Genomic DNA, 21943 nt, shown 5'->3' on the forward strand with positions numbered 1-21943 from the left:
TACCTGGATGCTGCCAAGCTGCAGAGTCTGAAGAGGAGACAGGACTGTGCCCACCCAGAGCATGGTTTGTGTCACCATTCCAAGCCATGCCTTGGACAGGTGAGGTGGGCTGCTGCTCTCAGGCTTCCTGTGCCACTGAAAGCTCCTGGTCCACAGCTGCTGGGCACTCCCAAGAATTGGAAAAACAGGGCAGCAGATCCAGCTCCAGGTACCAGGGGTAAGCCTCATGTTTGGGACCAGAGTTTTCTGCTCAAGGGCAAGGGAAACCAAGCAGCACGAGGGGAATTCACTCAGAGGCAGAGAGGGGCCACAGTGCCCTTGGGCTGCAGCCAGCAATGCCAGAGGTGATGAAGGCTCTGCCCTTTCCCACCTGCCCTCACAGCATCTCATTAACAAAAGAGCAACATCAGCCAGGTAGGGAGCACTGACCCCACTTTGTGCCTTGGCTTCTTGTCTGCAAAGATGCCGGTTCAAGGTCACCTAAAGGGTATCAGGAATTTACTGGTTTAACTTTCCAGCATCCTCCCCTAACCTCCACTTATCCCTTTCCCAGCCTTCCCACCCTTCCCTTTCCATGTGAAGAGCAGTGATATTCAATTTCAGCTTAACCTGGTCCCCTCCTTCCTGCAGAGACAAGCTTTCCCTGGCTCCCACCCTGCTCCAATATTAGTCCCTGCTCTCCAAGCACAGCACTGCCCACAGCAAGTACAGAATGTACAGCTTTTATTTAGTTTTCTGGCACATGCCTTAGCCATAAAAGATACACTAAATAAAATCTAAACATCCATCATGTACTCTATCACCCGCCTCCCATAACCAAGGAGCCTGAGCCCATATCCAGAGAGATAATTAGACAAGTAAAATGAGATAAGACCTTGGTTCCTCCCCCGACAAGCTCACTCCACAGATCAGAGGAAACCAACAATGTTACATAAAAATTAACAGGTCAGAATCCATCTCTTATTCTCCCTCTGCAAAGGTGAGATCTGGCACAGCAGATCAAACAAACCCTGATTTCCTCCAGACCCTCACTTCCAGAGCAACACTTCCCTCAGCCTAGCTGGCTGTGGCTGCCAGCCATCCTCTGTCCCCATGGGCCCTGCTTGGGTTGTCCCCATTCCACACCCTGAGCCATCCTGGAGACGTGCCAGGGCCAGCAGCCAGCCCTGAGCTCTGCCAGCACATCCCTCCTCTGCTGTGAGCAGGGTCAGCAGGGCAGGGAGGGGCTGCCCACGCCCAGAGGTGCCCCTGATGCCCCACTGTGGTGTTTGTGAGGTCCCCAGGACGAGGTGAGAGATGAGAATCTAACACCATATTCTCAGAAGGTTGAGAAATTATATATTATATTATATTATATTATATTATATTATATTATATTATATTATATTATATTATATTATATTATATTATATTATATTATATTATATTATATTATATTATATTGATTATATTATATTATAATTATATGAATTATAATTATATTATATTATATTATATTATATTATATTATATTATATTATATTAATTATATTAATTCTATTCTATTCAAATTTAGAATGCTATACTAAAACTATACTAAGAAAGAGAAGGATACAGAGAGGAGGCTTAACAAGAATGAATAATAAGAACTCGTGACTGACTCAGAGAGTCCGACACAGCTGGCTGTGATTGGTCATTAAGTAAAAACAATTCACATGTTTGGATAAACAATCTCCAGACCATAGTCCAGAGCAGCAAAACTTGGAGAAGCTGAGGCTTCTCATCTTCCCAGGAGAAGAAATCCTGGCGAAGGGATTTTCCAGAAAATATCACAGTGACAGCCCAGGAGCTGCAGGAGCTGTGTCTCTGCAGGGTCCCTGCCCCTGAGGGCAGCCCCCAGAGCCACCCTGCCATGCTGAGTGTCCCCAGGGCTGGCAGGGCACAGCAGCCCAGCCCAGTGCCCTGCATGGCACAGATGGGCTCTGCAGGGCACCTCTGGAATGCCAATGCAGGCCTGTCCTGGCACCTGTGACTGCCTTCCCCAGGGACCCAGAGCCTCTGGGGCCATCCCTGCGTGAGGGAGGCTGAGAGCTCCAGGCCACTTGCTATGCCACTCACTGCAAACACGTTCAGCTAAGAGAAATGTTGACAGGCAAACTCCAAACACATCCACGAGCAGAGAGGCCCTGCACTGAATCCTCAAGCAAGAGGCTGGGACCTGTCACTTCCCCAGGGACAGGAGCACAGCCAGGCTCTGGGCAGGCAAAGAGGCAAATGAGCAGCAGGAAAAACCAGCCCTTGCTAAACTTGGCTGTCCCTCCTCATGGCAGCATTCACCATTCTGTGGTGAAACCAGGAGCCTCCAGGTGCTCTCCAGACCAGCTCTGGGGCTCAGTGGCCACCTGCAGCTCGGGCAGAGAGCAGGGACACTTTCTGGGCATGCTGAGAGCCCTTTCTGTGCGGATCTGGCCAGCTCCAGGACAGCACTGGGGCACTTCAGCCCTGCAGAACAGCAGGGACCCTGCAAGGAGTGCTGTGTCATGCAAAGCCACATTCCCTGGCCTGATGCCAGCGTGCAGCACTCCCATCCAGGTGCCTGGGTGCCATGGGGCAGGAGGGAGTTTATAAACAATGCAATTTACAGCTTTTCTGTGGCCCCAAACACCTGCAGCAGCTGATGCACCCCAGACACATTCAGGCAGGACACCAGGGAAAGAAAGAACTAGAGTAGCTTAAAAATTACTGGAGCAGAAGTGAGTTTCTTGCAATCTTGCGAACATCCTGACTTGGTAGAAAGCCAGGCCCAGAGAAGATTCACTGCACAGCCCTGTCACCCCACAGGACAAGCCCCAGGGCAGTAACCTGGCGGGGTGCAATTGCTCCAATCTGCTACTGTGAAACTTCTTTTGGGCTGTCTGGCCAGAGAAAGGCACTGCACAAAGCACCCCAGCCCCTGGCATGGCGCAGGTAAACGTGGTGCCATGGGGAGCAAAGCACAGCATCCCATGGAGAGGCTCAGGTCCCTGAGGGGCTGCCAAAGGCAGCCTGGATGAGATCCCCACCTAGGCAGGGTCGTGCTTGAGGCTGTCCTGTGACCTAGAGCACAGTGCAGAAGGGGAAGGACTCCCCTCGCCAAGGACAAACAGACAGGGCAGCCCCAGCTCCCAGCAGCTTCCAGACCCTCACAAGTGACTTCAGCACTTTCTAGCAAGGGGGGTGTGGGGGGGAAATCCGATTGCCTGCAAGTGTTCTGGCTGTATGGTAAACAAAGTGTTTTTCTCTGCTTCCAGCACGGAGATTAAACAATTTCTTTTCACAATAATCACTTCTGCATTCAGCCAGCTTTGTGCTGGAGTCAGGGCTTGACCCCAAGTTTCTGTCTGTACAGCCAAATCGCCTCTAATCTGGACATGGTGCTACACAGAGAAATGAGAGTGAAATGCACCGAGGGAGGAGTGATGCTCTGATGGAAGCACATGCCTTTCCTGCCATGCTCCTCACCCCAGACCCTGCCTGCTCCCCAAGCACCCCACAAGTGAGCTCTGGGCTGCAGCACCCACCCTGTGCAACGAAGAGAGCTGTCTGACAGGAGGCACCGTGTGCTGGATTTGGGCTCACGCCTCAGTGCAGCAGACAGCTGCTAAGCAGACCCCGGGGAGATCAGGAAAGGAGCCCAAAATACAGCTAATTTTAGCACCTCCTGTAACAAGGTGAAGCTCCTGCAGTTCCAAGGCAGTTGGCTGGGTCCCATCCTACATTCTCTGAAGCTGCAGGTCTCTCTCTTTGGTGCTGGATTCTGCTCAACTCTGATGTTTTGGACAGATCCACCCAGGGGTATCCACAGAGGCTGAGCCTGGGGTGCCAGCACAGAGCAGCCTGCAAGCTCTTGACCAGCAGCCCCTCCCTGGGGTGACAGGACAGCAGTGAACAGGATTTGCAGCTCAGGCCCCATCCTGCACACACACTGCTCCTTGGCTGGCACGCTGTGGGCACAGGGCAGTCAGTGAAAATACTCCCCAGGAGCCCCTGCCTTCCTCAGCCTGGGTGACTCCAGGGCATTGCCTCCAGCCCAGCTCCCTCTGGGGGCTGAGCAGGGACCTCTCCATCCCTCTGCAGACCCAGCTGCCCTCCCTGCCAGGCTGCAAACCTCCCACAGCAGCTGCACTTCTGCTCCTGATGCCCCAGGCCAGACCAGGTTTCTCCAGAAAATCCAGCTGCTGGTTTTTGAGCTGGTTCTGCTGTACCAAGGGAGGTCAGATAAAGCTATTGGGTCAGCTTCCATTTTGGATGTGCTTCTTCCAAGTGCAGGATACCCCTGTGTAGGAAACAATGACTTCTCCAGCCTGGCTCATAGGCTGGGGTTAGCTCCAGGCACCATCTCTGCCCTTTACAGATCCCTTATCCTCCTGACCATCCTGCATCTGCCACTATTGATCCATCAGATAACAACAGCAATCCTTTCTCTTTTCCCTCTGCAGAGGTTTACAATGAGTCTGGATGAGTTCATGGAAGACAGATACTAAAGCTGACTAAACCCCCAGAAACCACCCACAGCCAAAGAAATTTCCAAGCTGAAAACAGATGCTGGCTGGGAGAATATTAAGAGGAGCATCACATGTCCTGTGTGTGCTGCTCCTCCTTCCTAAGAATGCACTTTGACTACAGCCAAGGCAAGATCCTGGAACAAAGAGGCCTTTAGTGCACCCCCAGCCCCAGTCTCAGTACAAACACACTGCCCTGGCCCAGCTCAGAGCAAGGGCAGCTGTGCTGCAAAGCAGTCCCAGTTACTCTGAGAGTTTGTGCACTTCTCTCATTTGTTATTCCCTCTTAGACACTAGGAAATCAAATGACTTTCCCTCCCAATTAGTACTCCTTCATTATGCAAATAATGTCCTTTGATCTGCTCCTGCTGTCACAGAGCGGATCTGACTGTATTTGGTTTATTCCTCTTCACGCCCCAGGAAGGCACCCACCTCTGGGAGCTGGGGCTCTGCTTTTGGCAGGGAACGGAGAGTGCAGCTGAGAGCTGCCTTGACTGAGAACAAAAACCACCCAAGCACAAACCCCAGCGAGGCCTGGGAAGGCAAGACCACAGGAGGAGGAAGAAGGGGTCACCCTTAACTCTTCAGGCTGGGATGGAGAGCAAAGGCTGCAGAGCAGCAGAGACAGGGAATGAGCAGCTCCCTGCAGCTCCAAGCTGGAGAGCAGCCCTACCCTTGGAGTGGCCCCATCCCAGCCACCCAGTCACCCTTATTTTTACTACATTCATCTACTACAGATGGATCCGAGTGGTGCTGAGAGCAGCTTGGCTACCAGCAGGTCCCCAGGCTTTGATCTTGATACACCAATAGCCAACCAAAGTTCTCCAGCCTTTGTTCTCCTGCTTGGCCAACACCAAGCTGGGATCACCTCCATCCACACTCAGGAAAGCAGCAAGGCACACTGTCCAGTCACTCTCACGGAAATACCCCACAGCTCTAGGGGAGATGCTCTGTCCAGCTCAGAGACAGCAAATATCAATAATCAATACCAACCACAACAAAGCCATGAGCACAGCTGCACCCAGCCTTGATGCCACACAAGGAGCACTCCAACACACAAAGGGCCTGGCAGGTCTCTTCCCACAAGAATATCCTGAACTTCACCTCCCTGGCCCAGCAGCTCCCCATATCCTGCACCCTCAGCCCTCCTGCAGCATCTGGAGCTGAACTTCTCACACCAGGTCCATATGCTTTCACAGGCTGTGTCCATCTTGTCCTTCGTGCTGCCTGTTCCTGGGCAAAGCCCAGGGAGAAGTGGGAGGGAGCTGGGCACTTGCAGCAGCAGCAGCAGCAGCCTGTGGGTCCCTCAGCTCTGCGCTCACACTGCTGGGGCCTGGGCAGCAGCAGCACAGCAGGATGATGTGTGAGGCCCTCCCTGGGCCATCTCCAGGGCAAGGCTGCTCTGGAGGAGCCCTGCACTCCCCAGCATGGCCAGACTGCAGGAGGCTCCGAGGCTGTGCAGGCAGGTAGCCTGGAAAGCAGAGCAGGCTCTTGGCTCCAGCTCCCCTCTCCAAGCACACAGCTGGGAAATGCAGCCCACGCCCTTCACAGCACTTCTCTTCACTTTTAACTTCCGAGTATTTTAATTTGCAGGAATCGTTTTCTTTCATGTTGCGAAACCGTGTTTCTTTCTCCCTCTGATCTCCAATTTCGCATAGAAACTGTCTCCTTTGATATGTCTTGTTCACATCAGTCTGATCAGGCAGCTCCATAATTGTTAGTGATTTTCAAAGAACTGGGATCCTTGTCTAATACCCAGAGTTGAGAATTCCTTGCTTTTTAAAATGTTGTTCAAGCAAATTAGATTAATTTAATTTCTTACTTCCCTTTGGGAACAGGATGCCTCTTGCTTTGGTGCCCACATGCTGTCTTTCATTCCTCCAGGAGCACCCAGCTGTAGTTCAAGGGGTCACTCTCTGACTGAGGCAAGGATTTGCACAGGTAACTGGAAGCAGAAGGAGAGCTTGGGATGCCTCAGGAGAACTTGTTCTGCATACATGAACAGAATCCAGGCAGCAGCAGCTCCTCTGGTGCAATTCCTGCACATCTATATTTGCTGGAGGCCATGCACCAGCCTTGCAATATGCTGCACATGAGCCATGGAGAGCTGGAGCTCTGTCCTGAGGCAGTGCAGACTGAGCACCACCCCCTGCCCTCTGCAGCCAGACCTTCCTGCAGCAGCACAGCAGCACCTGGTGGTCCCCCTGAGCTGCCTCTCAAGCCCCTGGTGCTCTCAGCTGTCCCCCCCCTGCCCTGGGGGCTCTCTGCACTCCTGGCACTGCTGCTGCCCCCTGTGCTGTCTCAGCCCTTGCTGAGTGTTGGGGTCCTGCCTGATCTTCAATGCCAGCCTTTCACAAGCTGTCTGCTACCTGGACACAGCCTTTGGGAGCAGTGATTTATGGTTCCTGCTCACAGCACATGCCAACACACACAGCCTGCTATAGGGGTAGGACAGAGCTCCAGCGTGCACAGGGAATGCTGTGGCTTCAGGCAGTGCAGCACAGCCATTCTCCTGGTCTCCAGCTGTGCTCAGCAGCAGGGAACCCAGCAGAAGCGAGGGCAGCAGTGCTGCAGCTCACACATCACCTCCCTGCATGTGATGACTGCCCTGCTCTGCCATCCCAGGGGATGGACTCATGCAGCCTCATCATCATCAGCCTTGCCCTCAGAGCTTAGTGAGGAAGACCATCGGCACACTTGAGAGGGGCCTGGTGCCAAGAGGATGGCCAGTTAAGGCTAACACAGGGAAGCCACACTTCTGTCACAGGGACATGAATTCCCAGTCTCAGCCAGCAAGGCCTGGCCCCTCAGAGAAGGGCAGACCCAGCTGAGAAGGGCCTGGCAGCTCTGCATGCGGACACTCAAAGGGATGGTGTCTGAGCAGCCCTGGGGCTCAGGAGAGCAGCAAGGCAGCACACAGAGGATGGCCTGAGCTGGGGGAGAAGCACCACTCAGACCAATCTGAACCACAGGCAGACGTGAGCTCCTTGATTTGTGAGGGTTTAGTCCAACCACCCAGCATTCAGGAGGGAGGGGGCTGTGCAAAGCCAGAGTCAATGCACAGCAGGCAGCTGGCACCACCACGACCCATCCCCAGAGCACGGCTTAGGGCTGAGACTGAGCGCTCAGCCAAAGGCTGGCAATCAGCTCAGAGGATTTATCCACTTGTTTTTCTTAAGCCACCTTATTTATTTTTCCCTTTTGGCTCCCTAGCTCTGCAATCCCTGAGATTTGCAAGTGGTTTTGGAGGGGTACAGCGGGCTCAGAGGTGTGACAGGGGAGAGGTGCAGCTTTCCCAGCCCAGAGCAGACCAAGGTGTGACAGGAGGGAGGTGCAGCTTTCCCAGCCCAGCCCAGAGCAGACCAAGGTGTGACAGGGAAAAGGTGCAGCTTTCCCAGCCCAGAGCAGACCTACCGACGGGGGACAGCTCGGCCACGCTGCCGATGTAGGGCCCCTCGAGGAAGCGCGGCTCGCTGTCGTTGATGTCCTGCACCTTGATGATGAACTCTGACTCGGGCTCCAGCAGCTGGTCCGTCTGTCTGTCCCGGGCCTGTGCCCGCAGCGTGTAGAAGGTTTTCTGCTCCCGGTCCAGGCGCTCGGTGGCGTGGATGTCCCCTGTGATCTCATCGATGAGGAAGATGGTGCCTGCGCCCTCCCCGGAGATGGTGTACTTGATGGAGCCATCCCCCTCGTCCGAGTCTGAGTGGATCTGCCAGGGAAAGAGGCAAAGGGTGGGAGCAGGCTGGGGATGTGCTTGTACCCAACCCCAGCCACCTCCCCAGGGTCTCTGTGTGATGCCCCTCTGCCCTTGTAGGACTGGACAGTGACCGAGAGCACCACCAGACAACTCTTGTTGGTTGACATGAAGGCCCAATGAATTGGAATTTCAGGCCTGCCTTTACAGCTCTGCAGACTACAGATTCTGCCAGTGCCCACTCCCACTACAAACTAAGGGACAAACCCCTTTAATAAGGGGTTACAAGATGATGGAAAAGCAAAGGACAACTCAACTGCACTCCAAAGAAAGAGGCTTCCCTATGGGCAAGGACCCAGGACTCTGGCAGCATGGGATCACCTCTCCCAAGCTGCACCATCAGCATCCCCCCCTTCTACACAACCAACAGTTTTTTCCCTTTAATTGCCCAAAGTCCATCCTCATCCACCTGCTTGGCCTCAGCCACAGCCACACTCCACGATCTGGGCAGCTGGCGCCGACAAATCTCCCTGCTGGAGAGCTCACACACTTGCTGCACCCCTCTGCTGGGTTTATAATGCAGGGTAACAGGGGTCACAACATCCCATCATCATGCCCAGAGCCCCAGCTGGACAAAATCTCACAAAAGAGTGTGACAAATCAGCTCATGTCCAGGACTAAAAACAGACCCTGAGGAAGATGCCTTTGCAGGCAATCTCTGCTGCTTCATTTTTTAATTAAGACAATGTTTGGAATTAGGAAAAGAAAGGGTAAACAGCAGCTCCCCAAGGACCAAGAGCTGACTGGAATCCAGGCCAGACGTCCAGAGATAATTTTATTGGTGGCATTAAACTGAGTTATGAGGTTTTTACAATCCAGCCACTTATGAGAAATCTATTAACAGTAACTGGACAGGCAGAATGCATCTTGACAGGGAGCAGCATGGGCATTAATTGGGACAATCCATAATGGGACAGGCCCCTGAAAGGTTTCCTCAGCTGCTTTCATTTGTTTCCTACAATTTTTGCTTAGAATCAGCAAAGTCATGTCCCCCCTCCACAAAAAGAAAAAAGCCGTCCATTAATCGGCTAATGAAATATGAAAATGTTTATGGGCCATTCAATCTTCCAAACTGCAGTTCTATAATCCACCTTTCAGACATACAGCTCTACCAGCAAGAATTTATACCAGAGCTGCCTCTTTTTTTTACGATGCCTTCATTATATTTGTCTTGTTAGATACAGTTTATGTATTTATTTCACAAGTGAGGGACCCACACGTTAGGCAATTCAGTGCATTTCGCCCAACATTCACAAATTACTGCCCATGGTGACACATCTCTCAAGGCTTGCCTGGAAGGAGACCTTCACTCAGCCCACAAATAGGGCTGTGAGCCCAGCAGAGTCTGGGACCACCGTGATGGCTTTGGCTGGAAATGTGCCTATGGGGTGGTCACCCCACCCTGGCCACCTGGAGCATCCTGCCCTGGTCTGTGGGATGGTCATCCCAGCCTGGCCATCCAGCCCCAACCCTCCCTCCTGGCTGGGGGAGAGCTTGCTGCCCTCTTCACTTTATCATCCTCTCCCAGTTCTCAGTGCTACTCTGTGAGCTTTTCAGAATGAAGGAGCACCAGGTTGTACAGTGCAGGCAGCAGAAACCTGCATTTCCTGCTGAACACCAGGCTCATGATTAATAATTAGGCTAGAGATAAAGCATCCAGCACCACATTGAGCTCTCAGCACATCCTCTTCACATATTTGCTCATCACTGACTGCTTGGAGCAGGCACCAGCATCCCTGCAAACCGGAATGCTAGGAAGAAAAATGGAGCCTGGGCTCAAGGGGCTGCAGAGATTGATTTACAGGGGAAGATTAAAAGAGCTAAATCTGTGCTGCTTGGCTAAACAACAACTAATGGGGGAGGGCCGGATGGCAGACTACAGAAACACGAGGGGAGATGCCACGGACCACATGCCAGGGATGCTCTCCCCTCCCTGTCACAGCAGGCAGGCTTGGGGAGCACCACGCTCCCACGCAGCCTCAGGGCTCCCTCCACCCCTGGGCATGGCAGGACACTGATGTCACACAGCTCTGGGCCCCAAGAGCAGAGGGACCACCCAGCCCTGCCTGCAGCTCAGCCCCAAGCAAGGAGAACAGTGTCTGCAGAGCTGGGACATCCAGAGGGAGGACAATAGGCTGATCTGTCCCATTTGTTAAACAGGAAAATTATTTCCTTGTCCTAAAAGACTACAACCAGAATTCTTACCAAGCCATTAATTACATACTAATAATTAAATCAAAATTAAATATGAACAGAGGTGCACATTCCTTATTAAAAGCAATTAAACAGAAAGCACAGATACACAAATAAAAAATTACTCTGGGGCTAGAAAAGAAAGAAAATCAAATAAAAACTAGCCTGTAATAAAGGCGCACTCTGTTTGCTCCAACTCATAAAGCCCGAGTTCATCAATTTTCTTTAAATATTAGCAACTTAATTAAATCTGCTTTTTTCCCTTTAATCCTCTCCTCTATCTAAAATAGATCTGTCCACATGCAGAAGTTTGTAACTAGTGCTGACCCCATAATTCTATTTAAAAAACCCAAAGAAATCCACATCAAACTGACAGCAGCCTCGGGGGAAATTACAGTTCAGAAGAAGGATTAGCTAGAGAACCCAGATTTTATGGAAATGGTATCGGCCCTCCAGAAAGCACATGTAGGTGTGTGAGAGGCAGCCACGGAGGGCAAGCCCCAGTGCAGGAAGGCTCTGGACCCACAGACTGTGCTAGGAGGGCTGACACACTGCTGGGGACAAGGAGTGTCCCAGGCAATTGCTCCATCCTCTCCCAGCAGCAGGAAAAGCCTGGCCCTGCTGCTTTCAGCCCTGGGGATCACAGGCAGTGCTGGCAGAGCTGCGGCTGGCAGCCAGGCGGGTGATGTGGTGGGTGATGTGGAAAGGGGCTGTACAACGGGTGAGTTGTAGGTTTGGGTTCAGCTGGAGCAGAGGAAGAGCCAGGCCTGTGACAGGCCCTGTGCTGCTCCCAGGGGAGCCATGAATTAGCTGTGCCTGCTCCGAGGGCGGCTTTGAGTGTCTGCTGAAACGGACACAAATCACCACTGAAATCCCCGCTGGCCCCCAGCCAAGAAACCCATTTTCAAGCTCCTCCAGACTCATGCCCAGACGGCTGAGGCCATGAGACAGCCCTGCTGTACAAGCTCTTGGGCACTTTCCTTCAGGGTGAGCCCATGCCTCCAGCTCCAGTGTGTTCCTCTGACTGGTCCCAACAGCTAGCACTGCCTTCACCCAAATATAAACAACCCATCTGCCCGATCTGTGGGGCAGCTGCTTCTCCAAAGCTCCCAGAAAAGGATAAAGCCCAGCAACCCCAAGGTGAAATGCTCCTTCAGCCTCGGGACACCAGGAGGGAGGGAGCAGAGGTCCATGTCCAGCCTTCCCAGGAGGTCACACACCAGGGAAGTGTGGTGAGCTCCTGCCTGCAGACCCAGTCCTGCCCACCAAGGCACTGTCACCTGTCCCAAGAGACAGGGCTTCTTGCACCCACCCTCAGACATCACAAGAAGCCAGTATACAATTGTAGGAATGCAGATGTAAATCTCGGTGTGTCCTGGGAGCACATTAACCTCACCACCCCCAGCAGGGACCAGGCTCCTGCCAACACAGTCCACAAAATATTTGTCCAGCCAGGCCCCCATGAACAACCTCCACATGGGCCCTCTCTCTGCTCAGCAGTGCCAGCATGTCCACCCTGCCCCTGTCAGCCCCATCAGGTCAGCTTACCTTCCCCACATAGAGCGGCTCCGTGCCCGTGTACTCCTCCACCACAAAGAACTGGTTCCAGACCCAGCCACGCTTCACTCTCCCTCCGGCCAGCAGCGCAGGGTCCCCGGGCTCCCCAGGGCCCTGCCCTGCTGTGTGCATGGCCCAGCAGCCCAGCTCCTGCATGGCACACAGCAGCAGCAGCATGGGGCACAAGCAGCCCCGCAGACCCTTCGCCATGGCACTCTAGGAGGCTGCATCAGCAGGAGCTTCTGCGTGTACAGCCAGCATCCTTCAGGGAAAGGCAGGAGGAAAGTCCACACTAGGAGCTTCTGGACAGGCAGCCAGCATCCTTTAGGGACAAGCAGGAGGAAAGTCCACACTAGGGGTGTGAGGCTGCCCGGTCAGTGCAGAGCATCCCTGTCCCTGCTGCATGCCGTGCCCTGCAGCTGGAGCGCTCCTGTCCTGCCTGAGTCACATCTGGGACAAGAGGTGGCCCGGGCTGCCGCTGCTGATGTGGGAGCAGTCAGTGCTGGTGCCTGGCAGGATGCACCTGGGTTTCCAGAGAAGAGTGTGGCAGCTGGCATTTGTCCCTGGGGACAGAGCTGCAGGGCTCCGTGCTGGGCTGCCGTGGGTCTGGCTGGGCAGGGGGGCGATGCACAGCCTGCTGCCCACCCTGTCTGCGGGCACACACACCCACTGCTGGCATTCACAGGAGGAGGAGGAAGCTCTTGCACAAAGCTTTTCACAGAGGAGTTGACAGGATGAGCTGCTGTGGCCAACGTCTGCCTGTCCTGTGGCAGCCTGGGACTACTGTGCAAGGGGGTGGCAGGGCAGGTGTGTGTGCCACAGGTGCAGCTCACAAGGCCATTTGTAACTCCCATCTTCAGGGGGACACCATCCCAGTGCCTGCTGAAGGGTCCTTGGCCCAGATGATTCTGGTCACTCCCATTGTCTGCTGGCTCACGCAGGGAGGTGCAGGGCAGTCAGCAGCATCTCCAGGAGCCTGGAAAAAGCCAAAGTGTCAGAGCTGGTGTGAAAACACAGCCTAATGTCCCCCTGTGCTGCTCCTGCAGCCTTGCTCAGTATCTCCCACCCTGCCCTGCCCCAGGTGCTCCACAGCCAGGCCAAATCCCACAGGTCCTGCAGAGCAGGAACACAACAGGGGCTCTCAGCACTGCAGACATCTGCTCCAGCAGGGACTCAGAGACCAAGGATCCTGCTGACAAGGGCACCCCCTCACTGCATGGTCCTGGCTGTTGAGAGGAGTGAGGTCTGTGCCTGGAGGGAGTCACTGGTGCCCACCCACACTGCTGGGAGATGTGCCCAGCACTCCTGGCACAGCACAGGACCAGAGCACAGCAGTCCTGCACAGGCAGACAAAAGGCTCACGCTGAGGGACACCAGCCCCTGAGGTGGGAGGTACAGCCAGTGCAGCAGACACTCCTGCAAGCCCCCCCTGCAGAACCTCTCTGTCATCTCATCTCTGCAGCCGTGGGCAGCAGAAAAGCATCTGTTCAAGAATTTGCCACCTGGCTGACTCTAAAGGTAACAGTTTGAAAAAGGGCTCTGGTGTAAGCTTCAAGGCACCCTCAAGGCACCAAGGACTGAGACACGAGACTTTCAGCCCAGGGTACATTGCATCCAGTGAGCACAAGGAGAGAAGCAGCCTGATCAGGAGATGGGGATGCAGCATCCATCTCTCCCTGCACCAACACCCTGAGGTTCCACCAGAGCTCTGCAATACCAGCCACAGCCTGATCTACTCATGAAACATGCACCAGTCTGCAGAATTCATCTCCTGTCAGCTGCTACTCTGGAGAAGAGGAGAGCAGAAAAAGGGTGAATGGAAAGGCAAATGATCCTGGACTAGGTGTCCATCTACTGCCCACAGAAAGGGAACTGGACTGTGCTTTCCACAGACCCCTGCACAAATCTGAACAGTTCAGAGGAGGGACAGCTCCCACATATTTCTCCAGCCCTTTCCCTCACTTGCAATTCCCCCGTGTGACTCCACCAATGGGGCCATTTCCCAAACAGGGAATGTCTGCTGCACTCCTTCCTGTCTGCATTCACTTGTCTGGACAAACCCTTCCCTGAGAACCCCGAAGCATCATCCTACACTGCCTGTTCATGGCTCACAAGTTGTGTGTCACACAATGTGCACAAATCTGTTCACCAAAGGGCTCACACACATCCCACCCCATGCACAGCTAAGATCACTCATACTCACTGGCTTCTTTTGTCTATTTCTGCCTCATTTGTGTGCACACACATTTCCTCCCCATGTACACACACTACATTCCACTCACACATGCACATCAGCTGTCACATGTGCCAGCCCTGTGCACTTCATGCTCCAAGGAAAACAGGGTCTCCAGTGTATTTTCATGTTAGCAATCATGGTACAGAAGCAGTAACATTGCTCCCCACCCCTCCTCCTTGCCAGCCCATTTAGTATAAAGATATTTCCCCACCAGCCAGGTGAGTTGTTGGCGATGTGTCTTGCAGCCAGGCCACCCCAAGCAGAAATGCTTCCTGTCCCTGCTCCCAAAGGGCAGCTGGTGAGGGTCCCTATCAAACCCCAGAGTATTTAACACTGTACTCTTAGGGGAGCAAGATGTCCTTGTGGGGGACAGACTGAGCCATCTCTTCCCACACGGAGGGTAAAGTAAATTCACAGATCAAATGCAGAGATTGGGGTCCCTGCTCTGGAGCAACAGAGCTGGGGCTGCCCAACCCACAGCAGAGCAAGACACTCACAAAACCAGTGCAAGTGTGCTTTATCACACTTACCTGGGTATATAGAAGATAAACACAGCCAGACAAAGTGCACTGCTGTCACAAACAACACCTCTCCCAACTCTCACACCTAGGAGAGCTCTGGCTATTTTGGAGTAGGTTACCCACACAGTGAGACATGCCAATAAACTGAGCAGCAAAAGCTGTGTCAGAGCAAGAGTTTCAGGTCAGCAGCAAGGGCAAACAGTAAGTGTGGGAAGAACATCCTGCCCAGCATCTCTGCCTGCCACTCTGCAGCACTTTTGCAGGCAACACCTCTGGTTGCATCCAAAATCCGAGTACAAAGAGTTGTAGCTGGTAAACTCAACTGCCAGAAAGAGAATTTAAAAAAGAATCCATCTGCATGTGTTCTCAGGACAGCTATGTCAGCCAGAGCCTTGGGGAGAAGCAGCCACCACCTGCTGAAGTCTCCCATTCTGCACACCCAGCATCCTGTCCTTGCCATCCAGGAGCAGATCCAGCCACACTGATTTATAAAGCCCTGCCAGAAGCCTGACAAGGCAGCAGTGCCAGTGCCAGGGTGCAGTTCTGCAACACTGAAGGCCTTCTGAACACATGGGGAGGCTGCAGGAAAGCCAGTCCAGTGGAGCAAATCCTGGCACCACAACTAACATCAGCATCCAGGGTGTCCAAGTGAGCTGGCACAAAGGCAGCACATTCCCACTGCCTCCAGAACCCAGCACCTGGGGCACACAGCTGGCAAAAAGCACCAATACTGGCTCTGTGACACAGCAGGAGCCACCTTGATTCCCCTCATCACACCATCTCACACCTCAGAGGCATCTGATTTCCTCCAGGACACAGCCACCCCAGGCACACACTGCAGGCAGCCCTGTGCACACAGAAACGGCACTGCTGCTTGCTCAGAAATGGACTCTGGCCTTCTCTGTCAGCCTGACCAGAGTTACAGCACACCAGCAGAAGCAGCACAGTCCCAAACAGCGTCAATAAACCAGTAACAAGAACAGCTTAAATGCACACACACTAAGGCAAGGCAGGAAAGAGGAAGAGAGGGCAGAAGAAGATGCTGCAGTGGGTGAGCTCCACTTGAGCAGAGCTGCTCCCTGGCTGGCAGACAAGCTGGCCCACAGTTCCCAAGGCAACTTGTTCAGTCCTGTTGCATCTGAGCACTCCACAGAGCAGATTCTGCCATGGAGAGGAGAGTCCTGCTGAGCACCCATGGGGCTGGGCTGCGTTGCTGTGGGAAACACAACCTTATGTACAGTCTCAGCTATTGTGCTGGGTTTATATTTCACAGATTTCTCATCTGAGCTGATGCAGTTTGCTGGTGACGGTGTCACGTGCCCGAAGTTCAGCTGCTCTCAGCTGAGCTGTGTGCCTGCTCTTCCTGTGGGCAGCAGTGCAGGTGCTGGAACCAGAGCTGCCTCATCCAGGTCCCACACATCAAAGCCCAGCCACAGAACCTGTGCTGACCTCCAGTCCCCTGCACCACAAAATGCGGGCCCAGAGTCACATCTCTAGCCAGGCTCATTGCCACAAACCAGATCCTTCTTCTCCAGTGGCAAATTCTCAGCCTGTGTCTCTTGTGTGACAGCTTCAGGGTCATGTCTCTCCTCAGTGTGCAGAACCTTTCCAGCTGTCACACATAGACCTCTTACAGAGGCTGCAAAGCCAAGAGCCCCACGTCCTACTCGTGCCCTTGCAGCAGCAGGAATGAAGACACCCCAGAAGGTCCCATGCACAGGAACCAGGACTGTTTTCATCTTTTATGAAAAATCTTTTCTTTAGGATTTTTCCTCCTGAGAAGCTGAGAAACCTCTGGAACAAAATGTAAACATTGATTATCTGCTGCTGTGGAATGCAACAAGTAGATCTTTGATTGACCCATGTTAGTTGTTTCTAATTAATAGCCAATCACAGCCTGGCTGGCTCAGATAGAGAGTCCGAGACAGAAGCCTTTGTTATCATTCTTTCTTATTCTATTCTTAGCTACCCTTCTAATGAAATCCTTTCTTCTATTCTTTTAGTATAGTTTTAATATCATATATATCATAAAATAATAAATCAAACCTTCTAAAACATACAGTCAAATCCTCGTCTCTTCCCTCATCCTAAGACCCCTGTGAACACGGTCACACAGGACTAGCACAATATTTATTTCCCTGCGTTACTGAAAAACCTTTCACCAACAGCTGGAAGTGCCCCTTCCCTGTGCCACACCTGAGCAGCGGGGCTGTAAATACCCATGGGAGCTGCTGCTGCAGCCAGCCCAGCCCACAGCAGCACACACGTTCCCACGTGGCAGCGTGCCCAGCACACCACACCAAGCAGGTTTCCATGCAGAGTGTGAAGCACCAGAGCATCACACCGCCCCAGGCCCAGGGTGATGTCCCCTCTCCTGCTGCTCTGCCATCCCCACTTCCAATGATCAGCACAACTCCCCCCTGCCCTCCCCAGCAGAGCCCGTGCAGTTTGTTGGTGTGCATTTGGCACAGCTATACTGTACATCATGTTGACAGTAGAAATTACATCCTGAGCTTATGTTTTACACTGTGCTCTGTCAGAACTCACCGCAGCCCAGTGATCAGGACAAATTGAATAGCATCCCGTCCATGTCAATATTTATTTCATTTTACAAATGCAGGCTGATGCAGGAGAAAGTAGGCAGGGGGAGGCGGGAGACACGGGCAGGCAGTAGCACACCAGGACAGCAGTGCCCAGCACACCACAGCCCTGCACTGCTGCCAGCAGCCCAGGGAGGACTGTCCCACCCAGAGGCCAGGGAGCATCCCCAGGACCTCATGCACATAGCTGTGCTGGCACAGCAGTACTGCTCCTCTGACAAGCCCTAAGAACTGGTAAAAAACACAGAACTGCCCATCAGGTACCAGAGGATGCAAAGGCAGGGAAGGAGAGCCCTCTCTCCTCAACCCCAGGCTGCAGCCTCAGCAAACATGGGCTTGGGTGTCCTGCTCTGGCTCCCCACTCCTCCCAGCAGAGTGGCAGCAGCATCAGGACTGCTCCAGCTGCTCAGAACAGCCATGAGGATGCTACAAAGGCTGCTGAGGAGCAAGGCACTGCTTGTGCCACCCTCTAGAATGCAGAGCCACAGCATGAATACCAAGCACAAGAGAGGAGCTCCTTAAAGCCTGGGCTTTCTTCTGCTTTACTACAGCCCAGAGGACACAAGGAAAGGAAGGCTGCAGTAGGAGGGTTGCTGGACAGAGACAATTCCTCAGTCCTGACACCCACAGTCCTCCTGCTGCTGGATTAGCTGCCTGCAGAATGAGCTCAGGGGAGCACCCCTCACACAGCTCCAGCCCTGCTAGCCAGCAAAGCCAAGGAAGGAGCAGACAGCAGCACAGCAGGGACAGTCCTCGGGCTGGGGACAGCACCTGCAGGCAGAATCCCAACCCTGTGGCTGAAAACTGGGAGCTTGTGGACTCCCATGCTCTCCCAAGGGCAGATCCTGCAGGGACAAAGGGGGCACGAGAAGAGCTGTGGTGTGCCTGCATCCCCAGGGTCTGGAGCAGCTATCTCTGACCAGTCAGAGGAAGCCACCCAGGTCCAGCACTGCTCTGCCAGCTGTGGCACTGAGCTCAGCTACCTCACAGGGAGGCTGCAGAGCAGAGCATGGGGAGATACAAGAGGCAGGCTGGAGATGCACAGAGCACAGTCACAGCTTTGTCAGTGGTTTGCAGCTCTGCTTCCAACAGGCAGAACTGCAGCACACCTGGAGACAACCCAGGACAGAAAGCCAGATGGACAAAAGCCCCTACTTGACTCCCAGCAAGCAGCCGTAAGTGCTCCACTGTCAGAGCAGCAAGCAGAGCACAAGTTTCACACCAGCTTGTTCCCAGAACATGCAAACCCATCTGGAGGCCCCTTCTGAAGAGTGGGGCCAACCTCCAGCACCAACCAGCCCCCTCCATTCCCTGCCCAGCTCTTTCTGACCCCACTGTGCCTTTACCTGAGAGCTCAGAGGCTGTGCACTGGCTCCAGCACTGTCCGATGTCAGCTGTGTCACCTCAAGGGAACAGCTGAAGCCACGTGCAAGCACAAGAGCAGCTCTGGGGGTCAAATTAGTGCCAGCTTAGCCTGCACCCCACAGGGAGCCCACCTGCCTCACATCTGAGAGCGTGGGCAGCACAGCAGCCCAGGCTCAGACAGCCCTTGCTGGGACATGGGGCAGGGAAAAGCAGCAATTACTCCAAGAGCAATTCTTTTCCAGCGCTGCCTACAGCGCAGCACGGGCTGTGACCACGTCTCCTCCTGTTAAACAGGATTCAAATCCGCTTAAAGCTCCCCTTCCTGGGCAAAGGAGCAGGCTGGCTCGAGCACACTCCCCAGATCTGCTGTGTGGAGGTAATACAAGCATGGCAAGGCTGCTGCAAAGCTTTAAGATGGTTCATAATCTCCAGGCCTAAGGCTAAGACATGAACTCAGGCTCTCTGGAGCTCACTTTCTCTACTGGATATTGTAAGACAAGATGAGGCAAATACAGGTTTTTGGTTTTTTTTCTTTTTATAAACTTCTCCTTGAAATACAGAGAGGAGAGATGAGGCAATCTCAGCAGACATAAAACACTGTCAACTCCAGGCCAGGCAGGGGTGTCACAATCAAGCTTCCAACATCCCACATGCTGTCTCTTGACAGGAGATGTCAATAACACACCAAGCACCTTGGCCAAGCACCCACCCATATCCCCACACTCCTCTCCAGCATTCAAAGGCACCTCAGGATTGCCCCTTTGGGCTGGACAATGGAATGCACTGAGCCCTCTGTCCCACAGGGAATACTCTGCAGCTTTAGAACACCTGGGACCAACTGCACAACCTGGCTGCAGCGCCCACAAACCAGTGTCCTTGGCTGGAAAACATGAACACACATCACCAATTCTGTAAGGGAAGGCAGCACTGCTGAGAGAAAAGGTGTGGGATGCCCACTCACATCAAGACAGATGATGATCACAGGCACTGCACTGCAAGCTCCCATTCCAGCAGATCCCATCAGTGCCATTTAAGTCTCAGTGTTCACATAAAGCTGGACAAAGTACCAGAATACTGGTGCCACAGGGAGCATCTGGAAGCTAGACAGGTTTTTGTCACTGCAAGCTCTGGATCTCCCATTGCACCCTCTGCTGAAATGGATCCTGCAGAAGGCAGACTCTAACTCAGTGTCCTTTCCAGAATATCACCAAATTTTGTCAATCTAGCAAGAGATGGCGAGAGATGTTGACCTGGCTAGCACTGTGTACAAATGCTGGAGATCAGTGGCAGAAGGATTGAAAACTGTAGAGGCTTTTGAATTAAGATATTTAAATTACTTTTGTCTTTACTTAGACAGTGAAAGGGTCACGTAACCAGTCACTGGATAAGCATTCCCAAATGCAGGTCCAGACTGTGCAAGGGAAGATTTGGTAGCAATCTGCCTTTCAGCAAGTCTCCAGCCTTGATAGAGAGCACAGAAGACAGACAGACAATGATAAAATCAAGTTCTCTCTCTGATGTCACCACAGCCTCAGCTTTAACAACAGGGCAGAAAACCCATTATCCGTAGTAAAAGTTTAGTCATGCTTATTTTTGAAGTAAATCTCTGGATTTCCTCTTTCTTCTTCCTTGGAACTGTTCTCTCAGCAAGGAACTCCTTCATCTGCCTTTCTTCTCAGATCAACTTGCACAGGGTTGAGGAAAGTTGTTTTGGCAGAGGAATGTGTACCTACACAATGCTCAGGTCTGTATGACTAAACATGCCTCTTTCTCCCTTCTTTTTAAGTTGCTTTAAGTTTAATTATTGTCCCCTTTGATGCTGCCTTGAGAAATTATAATAGAAAAATGAGGCAACTTCCAGAGCAGGAGCTATTCACAACCTTTTGACTTTTCATGTTCAGTCACTTTCTGCTACCAGACACACTGTGAGGAACAGTATTTGTTAAAGCTCTCACACAAGCATTGTTTGGAAAGAAGTATTTTCAAAGTTTAGGAGGTGTTTTTTTTTTCCTCCAAATCTTCTCTAGTCCAAGTTTCAAAGAAATTTTAATTGCAAAGAAAATCTCAACATTTGCCCTAGGGAAGAAGTTTTTACAGCCATAACGGTCTCGCTCTGCAGCAATTCTTTCCCAAATATGGAATTTTCATGCCTTGTCTACGTGAATACAATACTTTTAATTTGTCTTTAAAAACAGTCTCGGAGAGGAGTTGGAAGCAGCCATCACAGCACCTCTGTCACAACTTCTGAGATGGACAGAGCTCCTCCTGCTGTGGTGAGAGAGCTCCAGAGCTCAGCCCAAGGCTTTCATTTTAGGATCTGGACAGAGAGCTGTATCTGAAAGCCATTCCCTTAAAAACACCCTGTATAAAGCCAGAAATTGCATTCTAAGAGAGCTGCATCTTTTATGCCTCAGCATCTCCTGAGGAGCCTGAAGTGCTCTTGGGCAGAGAATCCCCACCAGCCTCCCCTGCCAGAGCTGCACCTGTGGCCAGCCCTGGGACACACAGGGACCAGCATCACCCCATCCCTGCCTCCTGCTGCACTTCTTCAGGCCCTGAACACCAGCAAAAGTGACAAGAGCCCAAAACAGGACAGGTGGAATCAAAGCTGATGGCCCAGACAAAGGGGCCATTTGATAGGAATTAGAGGACAAAGTAAAGTAAAAAAGCACAAAATGGAATTCTTCCGCTTTGACAAATGTGGAGGGAATTGGCTTCTTTTAAGCCAATGTTTGGCAGATGTATGAATTATTTATCATTCAATATTGTGTGATTAAATGGAAAATTGAAGGTGTTCATAGCTCTGTCTGCAACTTTCTACCTCTTGTGAAAGACTCCTCAAATTCCTACACAGAATAACAAATGGGTATTATAGTGAGTCAGAAAGGTTCAAAGAAACCTCCTCCAATTTGCTTCAAGGTTCAAGGTCACGTTTAGACTCAGTCCTCTGGTGAAATAAATACCATGGCAGGCACACATCACTTTCAGGAAGGTCTCTTGCTGCTGCTCACTCTTCTTCCCTATACATCTTAATCCTCTTAGCAATTTTGTCCTTGGAAATCCCTCAGTCTTCCTGACAGGAGATCTGCAAGCCCTCTTTACAGAAGGCACGAGGAAGTCCCTTCCCCTGACAGCACACTGTCATTGTGAGCCTCAGACCAGGCTCCCACAGGATCCTTCACAATGAAGCTGAGAGG

At 52.4% G+C, this 21943-nt stretch overlaps 1 protein-coding gene across 1 annotated transcript in view; it reads right to left on the minus strand.

The window, feature by feature from the left end:
- CDH22 (cadherin 22) overlaps positions 1 to 21943 on the minus strand; it is a 79114-nt gene that overhangs the window by 40061 nt on the left and 17110 nt on the right. Inside the window, exons 2-3 of the mRNA XM_030963086.1 lie at positions 12016 to 13000; positions 7935 to 8229 (exon numbers count right to left, since the gene is read on the minus strand). Of these exons, the coding sequence (XP_030818946.1) occupies positions 7935 to 8229; positions 12016 to 12234 (514 nt within the window). The 5' untranslated portion in view covers positions 12235 to 13000. The remainder of the gene's footprint in view (positions 1 to 7934; positions 8230 to 12015; positions 13001 to 21943) is intronic.

This window comes from Camarhynchus parvulus, chromosome 20, assembly GCF_901933205.1.
Source record: "Camarhynchus parvulus chromosome 20, STF_HiC, whole genome shotgun sequence".
Lineage (NCBI taxonomy): Eukaryota > Metazoa > Chordata > Aves > Passeriformes > Thraupidae > Camarhynchus > Camarhynchus parvulus.